Here is a 19,401-nt window from a genome sequence, read left to right as displayed (position 1 = left end):
CAGTCTCTGCCTGTCTCTTGCTCTCTTACACATACATTCCCCACCCCCCATTTTCTTTTTCTCCCAAATCAAATCCCCTTCGTACAAGCAATTCTGCTGACTAATCTTGCTTTGACTTGTTTGTAGAGGTACTGTACGCTAAACCGGTTCCTCTTTCTTTTTGTTGTGATGCCAGCAGCTGGCAAAGCAGACCTGGTTTAGGAGACCTGGTTTAGGAGGACAATCATTTGTGTGAACTGCAGCAGAGGAGCTGGGGACTTAGGCAAGCAAAACGTTTCATCCTTTAGAAGATGTCTATGCTGAATGCACGTTCCATCCTGGTGACTGGGTCCAACCGGGGCATTGGCTTAGAACTGGTCAAGCAGCTGGTGGAGAAAAGCAACAGACCAGAATGGATCTTTGCCACTTGTCGGGACCCAGAGGGACCAGGTGCTCAGGTGAGCTCCAGGGAAGGGCCAGCAATCCTTTAGAATGGGTGCCTAAACTAGTGAATTCCCTCTGATGCCAGGGAAATTGTGCCTAGGGTTTATGTGGAGCTGTCTGATAAGATTTCTTAAGCTTCCTGTTGTTCAGGCACTTCTGCAGAGCAACAACAAATCAAGATATACATCCCCATAGAGAAAAAACTTAGATGATGTGTGTATCAGAGACCAGGTCAGGTAGTTTTTTTCTATTGTGATAAGAATTTTAAGGTCTTAGATATGTAATAAATGTTCATAAATGTACCAAGCAAACACGTACAGTGATACCTTGGGTTAAGTACTTAATTCGTTCCAGAGGTCCATTCTTAACCTGAAACTGTTCTTAACCTGAAGCACCACTTTAGCTAATGGGGCCTCCCGCTGCCACCGCGCTGCCGGAGCACGATTTCTGTTCTCATCCTGAAGCAAAGTTCTTAACCCGAGGTAATATTTCTGGGTTAGCGGAGTCTGTAACCTCAAGCGTATGTAACCTGAAGCGTATGTAACCTGAGGTACCACTGTACATAAATATATAAACCACATGTCTGAAAACCCCACAGAAAAAAAGTCCTGAACAAATTGACCTCAATTATTTCTCTGCAAGGTCAAAGTGGGAAACCTCCCCATTGTCTTTTTCCTTCACAAATCCTGTCTTAAGGGCACATTTAAGATATGAATATGGTGTGGGCCTATGACCTAGCTCAGGAACTAAGTATTTATTATTACAAAAGACTGGCCAGGCTCCCCAGGCAATCCAATCAAGTGAGCATTAAACAGGTAACCTGTCAGACTAGATAAACAAGTCACTCAGATTTCTGCTGTAGACCGCCTTTTCTGGGATGTAGGTATGATGTATCTGGGGGGTGGTCTTAGGTTACACCCCTTCTGTGATGTATGTATGATGTATGGAGGGGTGGTCTTGAGCTCCAGGGCAGGGAATTTAAAATGTCTATATAAGGCCAGCATGAGTTTGACCAAACTGCGGGAGGCAGTGGAAGACAGGAGTGCTTGGCGTGCTCTGGTCCATGGGGTCACGAAGAGTTGGACACGACTAAACGACTAAATAATAATATAAGGCCTTGACCGCCATTGTTCTGGGTTCCTCCTCCCTCCTGCATGTGGTGAGTGCGGACCCTGTTGCAACAGATCAATAAAGATCAGGCTTACTAGCTGCTTTGCTTCTCAATATTGTCTGGTTGACCTCTGTTATTTTCTCCTACCAATAGGGAACCTACGTAAGTACTCTATATGGGCTCTTGGATACCCCATAAGGGAAAAAAGGGCAGATTTTTGTTTACAACACTATCCCTGTCTTTCCTTTATTCCAGGGTTTGCATTTTTATCCAGCTATGGAGCATAGGAAGGGGGAAGAGACTAGATTTCTTACTGCAGGCAAAGGAGAGAGAAGAGCAGCAACCCTTGCCAGCAAGAGCCTGGGAAAAGCACAGGGTGGCATGGCAGCTTCTGTAGCTCAGTTGGTTACAGCATGGTGCTGATAATGCCAGGGTTGCAGGTTCAGTCCTCATATGGGACTGTTGCACATTCCTGCGTTGCAGGGGGTTGGACTAGATCATCCTTGGGGTCCCTTCCAATTCTACCATTCTACAATTCTATGATATCAGAAAGGTACGGAGTGGGAAACCTCCCCATTCCATAGAGGAAAGTACTAAATTCTGCTGTTGAAAAATGGGTACCAGGACAGAGACAGTAGCCTGAGAGGACTCTCCCAGTGCAGAGTCAATAGTGTGGGAGTTTTGAAGAACATTTATGTACTGGGAGAAGAAGCAGACAGCCCCATGCAGCCTCTCCTTGCCGGAGGGGTTGCGCGCAGCTATGGAGCAAGCCAAGGCAGGGGGCGGGATGGATCCCGCTCGCTGTTTTGGCTTCCCCTTTAGCCCCGTGCATCCTCTCCCTCCCGGGAGAGGCTGTGTGGGGCTAAAGAATCCATAGCCCCGTGCAGCCTCTCCTTGCCGGGAGACACTGCGCAGGGCTTTCCTGGCTTTACTGGGAGGTGGGGGGATTCCCTCACCTTTCGCAAAACCGGCAGAAGCCGCGCACACTTTAAAAGGGCTGCACGGCTTCTTCTGGCTTTCCTGGGAGGTGGGGGGATTCCCTCACCTCTCGCAAAAGCCCGCACAAGCCGCACAACCCCTTTAAAGAGATCGCGGCTTCTCCTGGCTTTTCTGGGAGGTGGGAGAAGCAACTGATGCAGCCAGTCAGTCCCTTCTCCCTCCTGGGGAAAAGCCCGCAAGAGCGCACGGAGCTTGTGTGCGGCTCTTGGGGGCTTTTCCCGACTGCCTCCCCCCTGCATTCGCTCCATAGGACGCACACACATTTTCCCTTGCTTTTTAGGAGAGAAAAAGTGCGTCCTATGGTGTGAAAAATACGGTAGGTATCTTCCCTGAGCTGTCGTCGAAAGGATAGATTCAGGCATAATATTTATAACATTTAACAGTTTTAAAGATGTGCCCCTCCCTGCCCCTGTAATTTCTGTAATACTTCCTACATTGTTTCAAACAATTCAGTCCACATTGCTGTGTTTTGTTATCTTTCAGGCCTTGAAGAATTTGGCTGCCAAGCATGAGGGAGTGGTTATCAACCCACTGGGTATGTGCCTCTCATCCCCTTGATTCTCTCTCCTTAATGGAGAAAGGTGCTGTCATTTAAGGCCATTTTACAGGATCTCTGTTTCATTTGTATTGGTTCCTCATTTGTAGTTTGCCGTTCCCATGTCTTACGCAGGTTCCTGCTCTGTTTTGGGGGCATCATAATTTTTGTTGGGATCCATCTGCCTCGAGAAACAATGAAGTAGACCAACCTTTCTCCTCTTCTTAAATGCAGTTCCTCCTAATTAAAATGTATGGAATTTTAAAACAAGCTGCTACACAATCAACCACCAATCATTCTCCTGCACAAACAACAAAGAGATACGGTATGTCAGAAGAAATGGAGGCAATGCATAAAAATGAAACTTGGGAACTTGTACCTTTACCTGAAGGGAGAAAACCCATCAGTTCCAAATGGGTGTTTAAAATTTTTTAAAAAGGAAGAAGCTCAAGTACAGATATTTAGAGCTAGATTGGTTGCAAGGGGTTTTGCACAAAAGCACAACGAAGACTATGAATTAATTTTTGCTCCTGTAACGTATTCTAAGACGGGACGCGGGTGGCGCTGTGGGTAAAACCTCAGCGCCTAGGACTTGCCGATCGCATGGTCGGTGGTTTGAATCCCCGCGGCGGGGTGAGCTCCCGTCGTTTGGTCCCAGCTCCTGCCCACCTAGCAGTTCGAAAGCACCCTTAAGTGCAAGTAGATAAATAGGTATCGCTTTATAGCGGGAAGGTAAACGGCGTTCCGTGTGCTGCTCTGGTGCTGGTTTGTCGGAGCAGCGTCGTCACACTGGCCACGTGACCCGGAAGTGTCTGCGGACAGCGCTGGCTCCCGGCCTCTAGAGTGAGATGAGCGCACAACCCTAGAGTCTGTCAAGACTGGCCCGTACGGGCAGGCGTACCTTTACCTTTAACATATTCTAATGTTAGGCTATTGTTAAAAATGTTAGTTTATTCAGCTCCGGCCCATCTGGAGATGATATGGCTCATGTCGTCCTGAGCCCAGCAGAGTGTAATCTCGTAGTGCGCAACGAAAGGATGAGGCCGGTATGGCTACATTGCTATTTTATTTCACTATACCAAGAACACACAAATGTACATTTTGGCTCTGTGAGAGCAGAGAGCAACTCACAACAAAGAAACGACAGAACAAAGAAACAGGAAACCAGTGTACGTCACATCCAGTAACTGAACTGTGGAATGAAAACATTGTCTTGTGACATGCAGCTGCTGCTCAGTGAGGGAAGCAAAAACCAACAAAAAATAGCAGCAAAAAAGAAAATGAAGGTTTCACATTTTGATATCAAAACTGCATTTTTATATGGTGAACTTGAAGAAATATACATGATTCAACCACAGGATTTTGTGAAAGATCCAGATCTGGTATGCAAACTGAAAAGGTCCATTTATGGTTGAAACAGGCAGCTAGATGTTGGAACAAGAAATTAGACAGTGTGTTGAAAAATCTTGGATTTGAGCAAAGCAAAGCTGATCAATGTCTGTACACTTGTAGAGACAATGATGGAATTACTTATTTGGTGGTTTATGTTGATGATCTTTTATTGATTTATGATTCAGATAAGCAGAAAAACAAGTTTGAAAAAGGTTTGAAAACACAATTTGAAATTAAAAATTTAGATACAGTGAACAATTACCTAGGTATGCAACTAGACAGAGATGAATTAGGCTCTTTCTGATTAGTCAAAGCAGTAAAATTCAGGCTCTGCTAGAGTCAAATGGCATAGATAATTGTAATCTAGTTGCTACTCCAATGAATCTCAAATATCAAAAGCAAGATGATAAAAAATAATTTGAGGATATTGACAAATACAGAAGTGTAATTGGAAGTTTGCTTTATTTAGCAAACATATCCAGGCCTGACATATCAAATGCAACTAACATACTTAGCAAATAAAATAAAATAAAATAAAATAAAATAAAATAAAATAAAATAAAATAAAATAAAATAAAATAAAATAAAATAAAATAAAATAAAATAAAAAAATAAAATAAAATAAAATAAAATAAAATAAAATAAAATAAAATAAAATAAAATAAAATGTAACAGCTATTAATTAATCATGTACAGTAGAACCTCAGATTTCGAACTTAATCCATTTCAGGAGTCCATTTGACTCCCAAAATGGTTCGGGAACCAAGGCACTGCTTCCGATTGGCTGCAGGAGCTTCCAACAGCCAATTGGAATCTGCACCAGACGTTGTTTGATTGTTCTAGTTATCGAACGTTCTTTGGAAGCCAATCACGTTCGGGAGTCAGAATGTTCAGCTCCCAATGCATTTGGGAGCCGAGGTTCCATTGTATATTACTGAGTCATTTCTGCCCTTAAGATAGATGTTCAACCTTGTTAGACCTTACTAGTTACTGGTTAACTCGGTTCAGCAGAATCACCTTTACAATAATTTCTTTGTTGCTATAGACACTTGTAAGCCTAATAGCATCAAGGCTGCTGCAGCCAGAGTCACTGAGTGTCTGAAAGGAGCCGGGTTGAATCTTCTGATAAACAATGCTGGGATTGTAAGGCCAGCTTCTATGGAAGATGAGACACCAGAGAGTATGTCTGAGGTGTATAGGACCAATGTGATTGGGCACATGGTAGTCACTCAGGTAAGGCTATCCTTGGATACATGCTTCTTCACAGACATTGCTCAGCATGTTGTAGAGCTCTTAAGTTATGGAGAACAGAATGATTTATACAAGTGTTTTCTGGTGAGGAGTTCATTGTTTGCAAAGTGTTTTTTGTTTAGTTTTTACACTTGAGCAGTATAGAAATTTCATGAAATAAATAGGCTTGATTTCTCGAATGTACAGGACCTTTAGCAGCTGAACGAAAGACAGATGTTCAACTGACACTGATGTGGCAGTGGATGGGCTGAACTGTTGTTTTGCTTCAGTGATGGACTGGATGAGAGCCAACAAACGGAAGCTCAATTCAGATACAACTAAGGCACTGTTAGTGGGTAATTCCCTAGACCAGAGGAATGGGAGGGGGGCAGCTCTTGATGGGGTTACACTTCCTCTGGAAGGAGCAGGTATGTAGCTTGGGGGTACTCCTTGATCCATTGCTGTCACTTGAGGCTCATGTGTTATATGTGGGGCTGCCTCTGAAGACAGCTTGGAAACTTCAGCTGGTGAAGAATTCAGCAGTTGGCTTGTTCACTGGGGCAAGACAGTCTCAGCATATAACCAGTGGTGGAGCTTCAAGCTCTGGCGGGTGTGTGTGTGTGGAGAGCAGGCGGGGGCATGGCTGGTGTGTGTCCCAGAGGCGTGGCGCGCATCCCAGGGGCATGGCTCCTAGTTTGTGGAATGATCTCTTCAGGGTGGCTTGCCCAGCGCCCTCATCACATACCTTTAGGAGCCAGGAGAAAACATTCCCCTTCAACCAGGCCTTTGGCTGTTAAACAATCTATGGCCTTTTAAGTTTGTGTTTTATTATTATTTTTTATTAGTTTTATTAGGATTTTAATATTATGAATTTTGTGTTTTACATTGTAAACTGCCCTGTGATCTTTGGATGAAGGGTGGTATATAAATTTATTAAATAATAATTATAATAAAGGAGGACCAGATCTCCCCACATAGTATAAGGTTGTCCCTTCATTCCACTCCTTCTCCAGGCATTCCTGCCCTTGCTGAGAAAGGCATCTCGGGAAAGCCCCCAGAAAGGAATGAGCTGCAGCAAAGCTGCCATTATCAATGTATCCAGTGAAGCTGGTTCCATTACAAATCTACTTGGATGGGAAGTGGGACATTCCATCAACTACCGCTGCAGCAAGGTACAGAGGTATTTTATGGTGATGCAAAGAGGGGCGCACTGAGCAGTTGGGCAAAGCTGACCCCTGCCAGGGGCACACTCAGACCAGAAAAGACTCAAACTCCAGGCAGGATTTAGCAGATGCACCTCTCTCCTCTTCTTCCACCTCTCACACTCCCCACCCACCTCCAGGGCTCCAGTGGCGGCACATCTCAGCCACTCAGTGCTGCCGTGGCACTGGGCGGTGGCGGCGGGCTTTTGCTGGGGTTGCCCCTGTCAGCTGCCTGATTTCTACGGGAGGCTGCCTGACTCGGGAGAAGCAGCAATAGTCGAGAAGAGAAGCACGCCCCAGCACTTCTGGGTGCAGGGGCAAAAGCTTTTGTGGACTGGAGCATCCACTTGATGCTCCTTTTTTAAAAAAAGAAGTGAACCTTTCTGTTGAATCTGCCAGTAGTGCAGGTAAGTGATTTTAGAACCTGGACTTAATTGTTTCAATGCCCCCCGCCACGGCATGGCTGCCTGTATTGTTTCAGTTCTGAAGTGCAGAATCAACACTTCTGATACAGCTCCTCATGAAGGGCACAAGGGATCCTAGGTATGCTTCTGGATGCAAACAATGAAGGGCAGCTGTGCTAACATGTAGGAAGAAAGTGTCACATTATCATGCACTCTTCCCCAGCTTTGCACACAGCCCTCCATTTGTTCTCAAAGATATCAGCTTGTTGGAGGGCAGATACTCCGTGCTCCTCCTTCTTTTCATTTGTTTTTGTATATCAAACTATCAAAACATACCTTGACAGCATTGTAGAATCTGAAATAACAGGAAGCCTCTGTTAACTTATATTTCTAACATTTAAGAAATAATTACCAGTATTTTCTCTCTCTCTCTTACATTAGTTCTATGCTGCTGAGGCAGTGTCCATGTTGTTCCCAGGCAGTCACCCATGCAGGCACTAACTGTTAGAATTCCTGCTCCATGATTGCAGTCATGGGATTGTTATTTATCACATGATCGTGTATGTTTTGACTCCACAGTGTAGGAAGTGACGGAGACAGGATGTTTGTGTTACTGTGTTCCATGAAGTGGGACTATTGTCCTTTGTCCTTTTTCTCTTCGCTGCCTGATACTAGAGAGGGAGCCATGTTGCAGTGCTCCGTGTGTGTTTATATGTAAATAAAGTAGATTAGCCAACATGCTGAGTTGCTGAGGTCTGTTACGCAAGCTGCGAAGACTCTGCGGATCCCTAAGCGTGCCGATGTCTGTTGGCATCGGTCGCTGTGATGTTCGGGCTGAAGAAAGCTTTTGAAGCTCCCAAATGATCGACCAGGAGGGAGAGAACATGCCAGTCGGGCATGTGACTCTACCAGGGTCCTACTTGAGTGTAGGACGAGCTCCTGACACTAACCAGATCCACTCCTACTTTAAAAAGTAAAGTAACATAGCCGAAGGTTGGAGAACCTTTAGTTCTTCACATGTTGTTGGATTGTAGCTCCTATAATTCCTTTCCCTGACCGTTGGCCATGCTGGCTGGGGCTATTGGGAGTTGCTGTCCGGAAATATCTTGAAAATCACAGGTTCCGTGGCCCTGCCTTACTCTTACAGATGCCTCTTGTTAACTAACTCCTGCCAGTGGGGCAGAACATCAGTTCAATTTGCTTTTAAAGCCCTTCCCACTTCCCAAAACAATGCATGAACCAAAACACAGCCACCCTCCAAAATTCATACTTCTCCACATTTTGCAATGCAGGTCTCCAGCCAAGTAATATGCACAAAAATGCATATATTCATGAATTACATAAACGTACATTATATTAGGGGATATTGCTGTGCAAAAAGGTGTATATTAGGCAAAACTGCATACAAACATGTATATATCATTGTTGTAAGAAAAATACTATTTAGGGCAACCTACAATTTTACACAAACACACAAAAGGAGTACTTCTCACTGCATTTCCCTCAATGGTTCCCAATTTTACATAAATAAATTTGAATAAGGTTTCCAGTGCAGGGCATAACTTTGTCAAACAACTAGTATAGCCTCTGTACATATACAAAGTTCATGATTCAGCAAATCTATTATGCCTATTAAAGTGTTGCATCTCTTGGCTTAATTACCATTTGAATAAAGCCATGATTGGCTTTTCTTACCAGGGACTCAAGGAAGGTAAGGGGTCAATTAAAAAAAAAATCAGATTTCCCAAGGGCAGAAACTCAAAGGTTTTCACCAAAAGCCAGTACAGTGGTACCTTGGGTTACATATGCTTCAGGTTACATACACTTCAGGTTACAGACTCTGCTAACCCAGAAATAGTAGCTCGGGTTAAGAACTTTGCTTCAGGATAAGAACAGAAATCGTGCTCTGGCGGCGCGGCAGCAGCAGGAGGCCCCATTAGGTAAAGTGGTCTTCAGGTTAAGAACAGTTTCAGGTTAAGTACGGACCTCCGGAACGAATTAAGTACTTAACCTGAGGTACCACTGTACTGTAATACAAAGTTGGCCAAATTAAATTTCTACTAAAGCCTCAGTGCTCATGGATCTTGTTTCCTGTATTAAACAGATATATCTGTGCCCCAAGCAAAGAAAATTGGGAGCTACATGCCTCCTTTATCTACAGGAGATATTCAAAAAATGTGCAAGACAGACCCAAAAAAGAAAATAACAGAACTCCACTAGTCATCACATACAGCTCCCAAGTTAAAACAGTTCAACGCATCATCAGAGATCTACAACCTCTCCTGGACAATGACAGTTCTCTTTCTCAAGCTCTGGGAGGAAGACCTTTCATTGCCTACAGACAGCCACCCAATCTTAAACAACTCCTAACCCACAATAATACTACAACCAGACTTAACACGGACACTGGCACCAGAGCCTGCAATAAACCCAGATGCCAACTTTGCTGCCACATACACCCGGACAACACCATTACTGGCCCCAACAACATCACACATACCATCTCGGGACTATTTAATTGCTCATCGTCTAACATTGTGTATGCCATCAAATGCCAACAGTGTCCTTCAGCTCTCTATATTGGACAAACAGGCCAAACCTTACGCCAAAGAATAAACGGACATAAATCTGACATCAAGAATCACAAAACAGAGAAACCAGTAGGAGAACACTTCAATCTCCCAGGACATTCTATACAAGATCTCAAAGTAGCTGTTTTACTACAAAGGAATTTCAGAAATAGACTGGAAAGAGAAGCTGCTGAATTACAACTCATTACCAAACTTAAAACAATGGAGAAACCTGGTCTGAACAGAGACATCGGATTCTTATCTCATTATACATGACTAAGCCATTTCTCACCTTCTCACCCCTTGCCTTTTCCTGTAAGACCTATTACAGTCGTTAAGAGTCGTCAACAGGCTCATCTCAGCTATCTGCCAATCTCCGATTCCCACCACCCTTCTAAGTAATACCCCTCCCCACCTTCTCAATATATAGAAGGATCTGGTAACTTCTGTTTCAGTGTATCTGAAGAAGTGTGCATGCACACGAAAGCTTATACCAAGAACTAACTTAGTTGGTCTTTAAGGTGCTACAGGAAGGAATTCAAAAAATGTGAGTTATCATTATTTTGTGTGCCCCGGCCCCGGACATTAGCAGAACAATCACCTGCTCTCACATGTATGATTGAAATGGCCAGACAGTCAGAATTCATAAATTTCAAATATATTCCTAGTCATTTCAGCTATGAGCAGACTAAATTTTCTGCCCCCCCCCCATGTACAGGAAATTGGCCTAGGCCCATCCATTTAAATCAGAGATGTCCAACAGGTCAATCAGGATTGACTGGTTGATCCCCGGGAAGTTCCAGTCGATCACGGGCTCCTTTTCCTTTTTCTGGGTAGCCTGGCCATTCCTTTGAGATGGTAAATACTTAGTTCCTGAATCTCTTACACATACTGATATCAGCTTAACAGATACTTGCCAGACTGTAAGCACCTACAGTCCAAAGACAATTGGAAAGCTTTCCCCATTTCCTTCCTCCTCGCAGAGAAATATTTGAGGTCAATTTGGGAGAATCAAAATGGCTTCAGGATTGTTCTCCTGTACTATTTCAGACCCATGGTTTATATACTTATGTATGTGTTTGCCTTGTACATTTATGAACATATATTTTATATATATAATACCTTAGAATTCCTATAACATCATTCACCACCTTCCTGCTCCTGGCATATTTCTCTCCTAGGCTGCTCTGAACATGCTCACACGGTGCCAGTCCCTGGGATTTGCTGAAGACGAGATCCTGTGTGTTGCGCTGCATCCTGGGTGGTTACAGACAGACATGGGAAATTTTGAAGTAAGTGGTTCATGGTGCCCTCCACTTCCCAGAGGTCATCAAATGCACTGAAACACTGGGCCTGCTTCCAACTGAGGCTCAGAATGGATAATACCATATACACTCGAGTATAAGCCAATCCAAATATAAGCCGAGGCACCTAATTTCAGCACAAAAAACTGGGAAAACTTATTGACTCGAGTATAAGCTGGTTCACCACACCACAAACCTGTGGTGGCAGCAGCGGCAGAGGAAGAACAAGCAGCCCAAAAGTTTGTACTTGCTTGTACTGTTCAGTTCCTGCCCTATACCCTGGGTTAACACATGTTCTAAACTCTGTGCCTGGCAAACACCAGCCCAGTGGCAGATATCCGTTGCTTCCAAAATGCCCAGAGTTTGAACGTTGGAGCATTTGTCAAAAGAATGCTTCTCTGGTTGCCCTTGATACATGAACTTGGTGCAAGTGCAAACTGCCCTGTGATCCTTGGATGAAGGGTGGTATAGAAATGAACAAATAATAAAAATAAATAATAGTGTGTTGCTTTCACCCATTTGTCATCATTACATATTTGCACAGTGCAAGAGATATATCGCTTAACTGTTCTCCTTTTCCAGGGTATACTAGCCCCAGTGAAAGTGGATGAGGGTGTGAAAGAGATCCTAAACACCCTTGCGTGTCTCTCAGAGAAAAACAATGGCACTTTTGTAAACATCGATGGGGAAACCCTTCCCTGGTGAAAGCACAATGTTATTGTCCTCACTGCAATGGGAAACCAGCACCACGGGCAATCCAAATACCTGATTAGATGAACTTCAATTTCAATAAATGCAACAAGTTCTGCTGAAAATATTAAAACTTCCTTCTAGCTGCTCTGTGTGGCAGAGATTCCTTCTGGTTGCTTTATATGACCTAGCCTGTCTGTTAGTTGTTTTTGTCTTATGTCACTATTGTGCCTTCTCACAAACATAGTCTCAGAGTGATACACAATGTAAGGGTCTTCTCAATCCTGAAAAAAATGCAAAAGGGAAAAACTTGTTCTCAAAAGTGCTAGCCAAGCAGATTTCTTACAGGTCAATGTGTGTTGGAACACTGGTTCCTTTTTCTGGGGAGATCTACACAGAATTAAAAATATAAGTTTAATGCTGATCTATGAACAAAATTACACACAATACTAATTAGAATAGTGAAACGTAACTAATCTGAGTAACCAACTGAAATTAGACAAATGCCACACATGTTGATATTTAGGCAGCTATTGATTTTTTTGTTTTTAAATAAGGCTTTTAAAGACCTAGTCATTTCATGGAATAACAACTGTATAATCATAGAAATAGTTTGAATGTGTTCAGTTACTGAGTTTGTAATCTTTCATATTTTATATTTGATTTTATTCTACACTGCTTTGAGAAGTTTTGATTGTGAAGCAGTTTATATACCTGCAAGTAAATAAAATGCAATTAGTTACATTTACTTACTTTATTTGTTTGCTTGCTTCTTGATCCTAGCTTCTGGTTTGCCCTGTGTTCTTCTGACTTCCTCTTTGGCCCTGGCTACTGGGTCATCTGGGAGCTCTTGGTTCCTGGTTCCCCTCACACTGCTACCTAGAGCAAAGTGCAGTACTCTTTCTGCAGTTGGTATCAGTGCTGGTCACACCTGCTGGGGTCAAATGAAAAGGTGGCCAACCCTCTCATGTTGTTTGCTCTTCATTTTATTTATTTATTTCTAACATTTATTCACTGCTTGATTATTTAAAAAACCTCAAAGCGGTTTGCAAAAAGGTAAAATAATACAATCAAGGCTTTACTTGACCTGATTATCTTCCATTAAAAAAAATCCTGTGTAGAAAATGCAATTTGTCTGCATGGGAAGAACTGATTCATCTGCTGCCACAACCGAAAAGAAAAGTAGCCCCTCAGTCTCAGTTTAGGAATTTGTGCATCTTAATTTTTTATATTGTAGGGTCTATCAAACTCCCTGCCACCAAAACTTAAGAGTTCCTCAATGTGACCCTTTTCTACTGCTACCATTTCCTTAGAATGCCTTTGAAGCTGCCTCCAACCATGATAAAATACAATTACCGTAGGTATGAAATGGACACCAACATCGGATGAACTAAATTATGTTTACTAAAGGGATACATGACAGGACACTGATATTTATAAAGGCATTTTAAATGAACACAATTGCAATTTCTAAGCACTTAAGATACCGTTACTGACACTAGCCTCTAAGTGGCTTTTATCTCAGTCCAATTTCCCAAAGTCTCCACTCCAGCCAAATCCACACGTCACAACCCAGTCCAATTGCTGGGACAGGGCCGGATTTAAGTTTGATGAGGCCCTAAAAGCTGCAGAAGGTAATGGGGCCCTTTATATGTCCAGCTGTCCTTTGTCAACAACAAATTGCCGCTGTTTTTTGCGTTGAATATATGCTATATGGTAATTTATGGACCTACACAACACAAAACACTGTTGCTGTATGTAGGTTTTATTTTATTTTATCTTATATTTTGGAAATGTACATACAGGTTTTTTTCCTTTCAATTTTTTTGGGGGGGCCAAGTGTTAATGGAAAAATCTGAGGGCTCCCTTGGACAAAAGTAAAGACACCAGCCAGAGCAATTCAGAGCAAAACAGCAGCCAGTAGGCTCGGTCTTTATTAGGAAAAGACTGTCGCGACAGGACTCCCACCGCCCACAAGGTGAAGCAAAATGGAAGCCCGGAACAAAAGGAGACCCTAACTTTTATTAGTTGCTAATCCCCTAAGCTACACCCTCAGAATTACATCATATTTACATCATGATTATATTAAAAATAGGAGGAGTCGGGGAGGGGCTGCACAGGTAATCCGAGTGTCCTGACACCTGGCCGGAGCCTCCTTCCCCCTCCCCGCATGAGTCATGTTAAAACAAAGGAGAAAGGCGAAGTTTTCCTGCCCCCTGAGGGGAATCCGGCCACAGTTCCTTTGTGAAAGTCCGCGCGGAATACACTAAAGTAGGCAGTCCATTGTATCCTTGATAGCCTTCTGTCTGAACCCATCACGATGGCTATCAAGGTTGTCACGTCTACCCGGAGGGAGCGCAGGGTACGTGACTGCTCGGTCAAAGGATTATGGCCGCTTGATATCAGGCCACCCCCCTTTGATAGTCGTTGTAATACCCAGCAGAATAAAAGTGGTCCGGTGAAAATCCGAAGTACGGCTGATTTTTAGTGAATTTATAAAGAATATTGTCCTTGAAGTTCAAAGCACTTTCGCCTTCAGGAAGCAGCTTGCTACATTTTGATTAGATCAGTCACGGTCAATTGAACTCGGAAACTTTGTATTGAGAGCTGTCAAAGCATGGAGAGAAAAGCGCCGGTAGCCTGCAGTACCTGCGTGGCCGCCGCAAGGGGCGCTGTTCGTTAACGCTGATTGGCTGAGGCGGCCGCTGATTGACCCAGAGTTCGGTCGGCCGGTCTACTCTCAATAAAGATAGGGCTGTGCGGGGAGCTATAGCGGGAAGCTGTCAGGCTAGCGCTTCCTTATTTACGGAAGGCTTTTAAGGGATGGCCCTCTAAAGGGACATCTCCAGGGTCAGGAAGGGGAGATGCGTGTATGTGTGAGTGTGGTGCTTGTGCAATACACGTGTCAATGAGAGACGGGGGGGGGTTTCCGGCGACAGTTCCCCCCTTCGGAGATAAGATTGCGAAGGTAGGGAAACCGCGCAATCCTTTTCTCCGCATAAATCAATAGAAGTTTGACATGTCATACCTAGAGTCCAGGGTCCGGAAGTCGTGCAAGGGCCCCATTTCGATGGGGGTCGACTGGATTCCTGATGTCGGTGGTCTATAGGTGGTGGTCGATCGCGGGCGAAGGGTAGGAAGACAAGAGCCGCAAGTTTGACAGCACATCGGGAAGCAGTGGATTGTGCAACAGAAGAAAGCAATGCAGATGGCAACAGTGATCAATATTAAGAGGCCGTTTCCCAAAAGTTGTTTTATCCAAGCAGATCCAGGTAGCCAACTCCAAAATTGAGTATCCGACAGGCCCTCATGTTGGATATTCCTAAGTTCATCGGTCAGTTTATGAATGTTGTTAAGATGACCCGTGATGTTCAAGGTCTGGTCAGAGACGTGCGTGCAGCATTCGGTTCCTACGAGGGCGCAAACCCCTCCAGTCGAGGCGAGAACGTAGTCCAAAGCAAGGCGGTTTTGAATCGAATTCTGCCTGACCTCCGTTAACTCCGTTAAGATAGATTGGGTAGCCGCATTGGATTCTTCCATAAAGTTTAGCAGTATGTCTGTCAGTTTAAGGATATCAACGTGGTTGGAACCGGCTCCATACGCAGGGAAGAGGGCCCGGCCGTAAGTTTCCCCATTGGCTGCCACATCGGAGAGCTCTGACAAGTCTTTCGCTCTCTTATTGCGCCTCCTTCCGGGGGGAAGCTCTTGAGTAACCCGGACCCCAGGTAAAATCAGTCCAAGATAACAGGTGCCACGGGAGTGGGGGCTGGCCCATACATAGCCGCGGTGGCCGCAAATCCAGAACAGCCCCTGCAGGCACTAGTCTATGCGTCCAGTACGGAGGGTGCGGAAGAAGCACTGAGAAATTGGGGAGGGGTCCCAGGGGTCAGGCAAGTTCATCACACGTTTCCATGCAGACCGTAAGTTGGGATGGGTGGAGGGGTTGCCCTGGTGCCATAGGGTAATTCTGCCGCTTAAGGTAATATCAAGGGTGTACTTACAGGTGCTCTCGCCGATGAGTTTGTCGTTGCCGCTGAACTTCCGGCAGAGGTCGCCTGTTGTGGGTCCGGTCAAGTAGATGTACTGGTGGGTTAAGTTCACAGCGGTCAGGTTCCAGGCCCGTACGTCAGCGGAAAGATGTTGTTCCAGGGTGAGGGGCACTCCCAGGAATGGTATGCCACTGTGGAGGTGTGAGGGAGCATTGGCGCAGATCCAGCATTCGTTGGTGGTTGTTTGTTTTGCAATTTGGGAGATCAGTTTTACATAGGTGTTGGAGTGCCAGGTGGACAAAAGGTCATTGTTGTTGGGGTCTTGGGATATTGACAGTTCCCCCCTTAACTGTCGCCGGAAACCCCCCCCCCCGTCTCTCATTGACACGTGTATTGCACAAGCACCACACTCACACATACACGCATCTCCCCTTCCTGACCCTGGAGATGTCCCTTTAGAGGGCCATCCCTTAAAAGCCTTCCGTAAATAAGGAAGCGCTAGCCTGACAGCTTCCCGCTATAGCTCCCCGCACAGCCCTATCTTTATTGAGAGTAGACCGGCCGACCGAACTCTGGGTCAATCAGCGGCCGCCTCAGCCAATCAGCGTTAACGAACAGCGCCCCTTGCGGCGGCCACGCAGGTACTGCAGGCTACTGGCGCTTTTCTCTCCATGCTTTGACAGCTCTCAATACAAAGTTTCCGAGTTCAATTGACCGTGACTGATCTAATCAAAATGTAGCAAGCTGCTTCCTGAAGGCGAAAGTGCTTTGAACTTCGAGGACAATATTCTTTATAAATTCACTAAAAATCAGCCGTACTTCGGATTTTCACCGGACCACTTTTATTCTGCTGGGTATTACAACGACTATCAAAGGGGGGTGGCCTGATATCAAGCGGCCATAATCCTTTGACCGAGCAGTCACGTACCCTGCGCTCCCTCCGGGTAGACGTGACAACCTTGATAGCCATCGTGATGGGTTCAGACAGAAGGCTATCAAGGATACAATGGACTGCCTACTTTAGTGCATTCCGCGCGGACTTTCACAAAGGAACTGTGGCCGGATTCCCCTCAGGGGGCAGGAAAACTTCGCCTTTCTCCTTTGTTTTAACATGACTCATGCGGGGAGGGGGAAGGAGGCTCCGGCCAGGTGTCAGGACACTCGGATTACCTGTGCAGCCCCTCCCCGACTCCTCCTATTTTTAATATAATCATGATGTAAATATGATGTAATTCTGAGGGTGTAGCTTAGGGGATTAGCAACTAATAAAAGTTAGGGTCTCCTTTTGTTCCGGGCTTCCATTTTGCTTCACCTTGTGGGCGGTGGGAGTCCTGTCGCGACAGTCTTTTCCTAATAAAGACCGAGCCTACTGGCTGCTGTTTTGCTCTGAATTGCTCTGGCTGGTGTCTTTACTTTTGTCCAAGGGAGCCCTCAGATTTTTCCGTTAACACAAGAGAATGGGGCCCTAAGCTATAGCTTGTTTAGCTTATACATAAATCTGGCACTGTGCTGGGGACAACCTGCCTGTGGCCCCAAAGTTCCTCTGGCTGTAGTTCTGGCTGCTGATTTAAAAAGCCTGATTGCACAGCCTTCTTCAGCTAAGACCTTTACATAGGGCAGCCACTTGACCTACTACAGCCACCAGCTCTCTTCTTCTGAATGTCACCAGCAAAGAATAGCTACCAAGCTGGGTAAGAATAGCTTCATCTCCAGAGCTCAGCTACCTGCTCTCCCCTCAGTTGCTTCTGGTGTTTGCTCAAATCTCCCTCATCAACTGACTTTCCCAACAGTTAACTGCCGTTTCTTCACTGACTAGCATCTCCAGCCAATCAGAGCCTCTTGCTTCCCAGACCAATCAAAATGGTGTTACTTGATCCATACCCCCTTCTATAAATATTAAAGCTATCAACACTCTTTCCTTTCACAGCTTGTCACCAAGCAGATAGTGTTAACCAGGCCCACAACTTAGTAACAACACAAGGCCTAAAACTTGGACAGTTCCATTCTGACATCAACAGGGGTCCTTCGCAAAGCACAATAGCCAGCCGGGCAGACCTATACGCACAATATTTTTCCAGAGTCTGAGGGAAGGGTTACAGCTAGGCTTCCTCCCTGACAGCCTAGGTTTTCTGTGTAGGGGAATGCATACCCTCCAACATTTCTCTGATGAAAATAGGGACACCCCATTTCATAATGATAATTTTACTATTTTTACCCCACACATCTTACTGGGTTGCCCCAGCCACTCTGAGCAGCTTCCAACATATATAAAACATAATAAAACATTTAAAAAACTTCCCTATACTGTATAGAATTGCCTTCAGACGGCTCGAGGGTTGGATAACTATACCCTCCAACCTTTCTCCAATGAAAATAGGGACATCCTAAGGAAAAGGGGCATTCCGTGATCAAATCAGAAACCAGGATGGCTTCTCTAAATTGGGGACATCTTTGGAAAATATGGACACTTGGAAAGTCTGGAAATGTTTGGGGAGTTCTCATGCACAGTGGAAGTGATGCAGTCTGGACAGGCTGACTTTGGAGGCAGGCCCATGAAGAGGGGTGGGAGGCAGCTAGGTATGCTTGGCCCAAGCCTTGGAGGGCTAATTTGGATGGGGCCCCCCGCTAGGGCCTGCTGAACTTACACTGTCATGTCAAGAATGTGCCCCTCAAACGACCAGGGACTTAATGGGTGAAACGACCATGGGCGAAATGCCTGTCCATACGCACTGCAAGTCTTTGATAGTAAAATCTGGACCTGTGTTACTGCATACTAGTGTGTAGCATCAGACTAGGGCTGCAGACAAGCTCTGCACAGACCTGCTTGTAGGGATGCCAAACTGGCTTCCAACTTCCAGCATAACCTCACTGTGCTTGGCTGCCTTCAGATGCAGTGGAAGATGCTGTCCCATCCCCAGTAAGATTCAGTTGCCAGCACAGTCATCTTCTGTATTTGGAATGGAAGGGAGGGGAGCCATTTACTTTTTCAGCGCCAGCAGTAAAATGTCTGAGACCAGGCATGGCTACTTAAGACCATCATCCCTGGGGCTCCTTAAGACCTGTGTGTCTCAAGGGAAGACAGAGGTGGGGAAGTCCAGGCCACAAAGCTGGTACTGGCAGCTCCTGAAGTAGACCTGAGAATATTTTGTACTGTTCATTTGTGTTAATATTTTAAAATTGTGGTTTTGAAGAAAGGCAGTATGAAAATGCATTATAAAAAAAAAAGAATGAAAGGAGCTGGAAGAGGTCAGTGGGTGAAGGGCAGTTTTTGCTTCCCTCCATCCCCACTGTCATTTGCATATCAGATGTAGGCACTAGAGCCAAAGGTTTCTCATCCCTGGGCCAGAGCACGTTTGTCAAATGTTAACCAAGTCCCTCAGAGACTTGGCATTGGCTTCATTGGCAGGATACTGGTGTGTGCAACCAATGCAGTAGGATTTAATTCCCCCCACTCGTGAGCTGATGATTGGGGGGTGTTAAATGCTGCTGCATTAAGCAGGATTCGATGAAAACCCCTTTCTGATCAAAAGGTGATTGATGGGTGGCCAGCCA

The 19,401-nt window shown here is 45.0% G+C and overlaps 1 protein-coding gene and 1 long non-coding RNA gene across 3 annotated transcripts; one reads left to right on the top strand and one right to left on the bottom strand.

Annotated features, from left to right (window-relative positions):
- Positions 1–101: 101 nt before the first annotated feature.
- LOC308483969 (C-signal-like) lies at positions 102–12,608 on the top strand. The gene is made up of 6 exons (XM_081018428.1): positions 102–437; positions 3,017–3,068; positions 5,506–5,693; positions 6,704–6,862; positions 11,048–11,158; positions 11,753–12,608. The coding sequence occupies exons 1-6, from the start codon at positions 291–293 to the stop codon at positions 11,873–11,875; spliced, it is 780 nt and encodes a 259-aa protein (XP_080874554.1). The 5' UTR covers positions 102–290; the 3' UTR covers positions 11,876–12,608.
- LOC308483974 lies at positions 11,933–18,149 on the bottom strand. 2 transcript variants are annotated; one of them, XR_013989844.1, is made up of 3 exons: positions 17,533–18,149; positions 12,614–12,791; positions 11,933–12,144 (listed from the first exon to the last, which is right to left on the bottom strand). It is a non-coding gene; the product is annotated as an uncharacterized lncRNA (long non-coding RNA). The 2 variants fall into 2 exon arrangements; XR_013989845.1 differs by having other exon boundaries at positions 17,574–18,144.
- Positions 18,150–19,401: the final 1,252 nt, after the last annotated feature.

The sequence above is a fragment of the Podarcis pityusensis genome (assembly GCF_964106645.2).
Source record: "Podarcis pityusensis genome assembly, chromosome: 8".
Classification (NCBI taxonomy): domain Eukaryota; kingdom Metazoa; phylum Chordata; class Lepidosauria; order Squamata; family Lacertidae; genus Podarcis; species Podarcis pityusensis.
This window is presented reverse-complemented; position numbering and strand designations above follow the sequence as displayed.

Bases quoted from the DNA above. Each gene is read 5' to 3' on its own strand.
- LOC308483969 (XM_081018428.1), top strand. From the start codon at position 291: ATGTCTATGCTGAATGCACGTTCCATCCTGGTGACTGGGTCCAACCGG. The intron at 5,694-6,703 runs GTAAGGCTATCC...CTCCTTCTCCAG, and splicing joins GGCACATGGTAGTCACTCAG to GCATTCCTGCCCTTGCTGAG. The intron at 6,863-11,047 runs GTACAGAGGTAT...TTTCTCTCCTAG, and splicing joins TCAACTACCGCTGCAGCAAG to GCTGCTCTGAACATGCTCAC.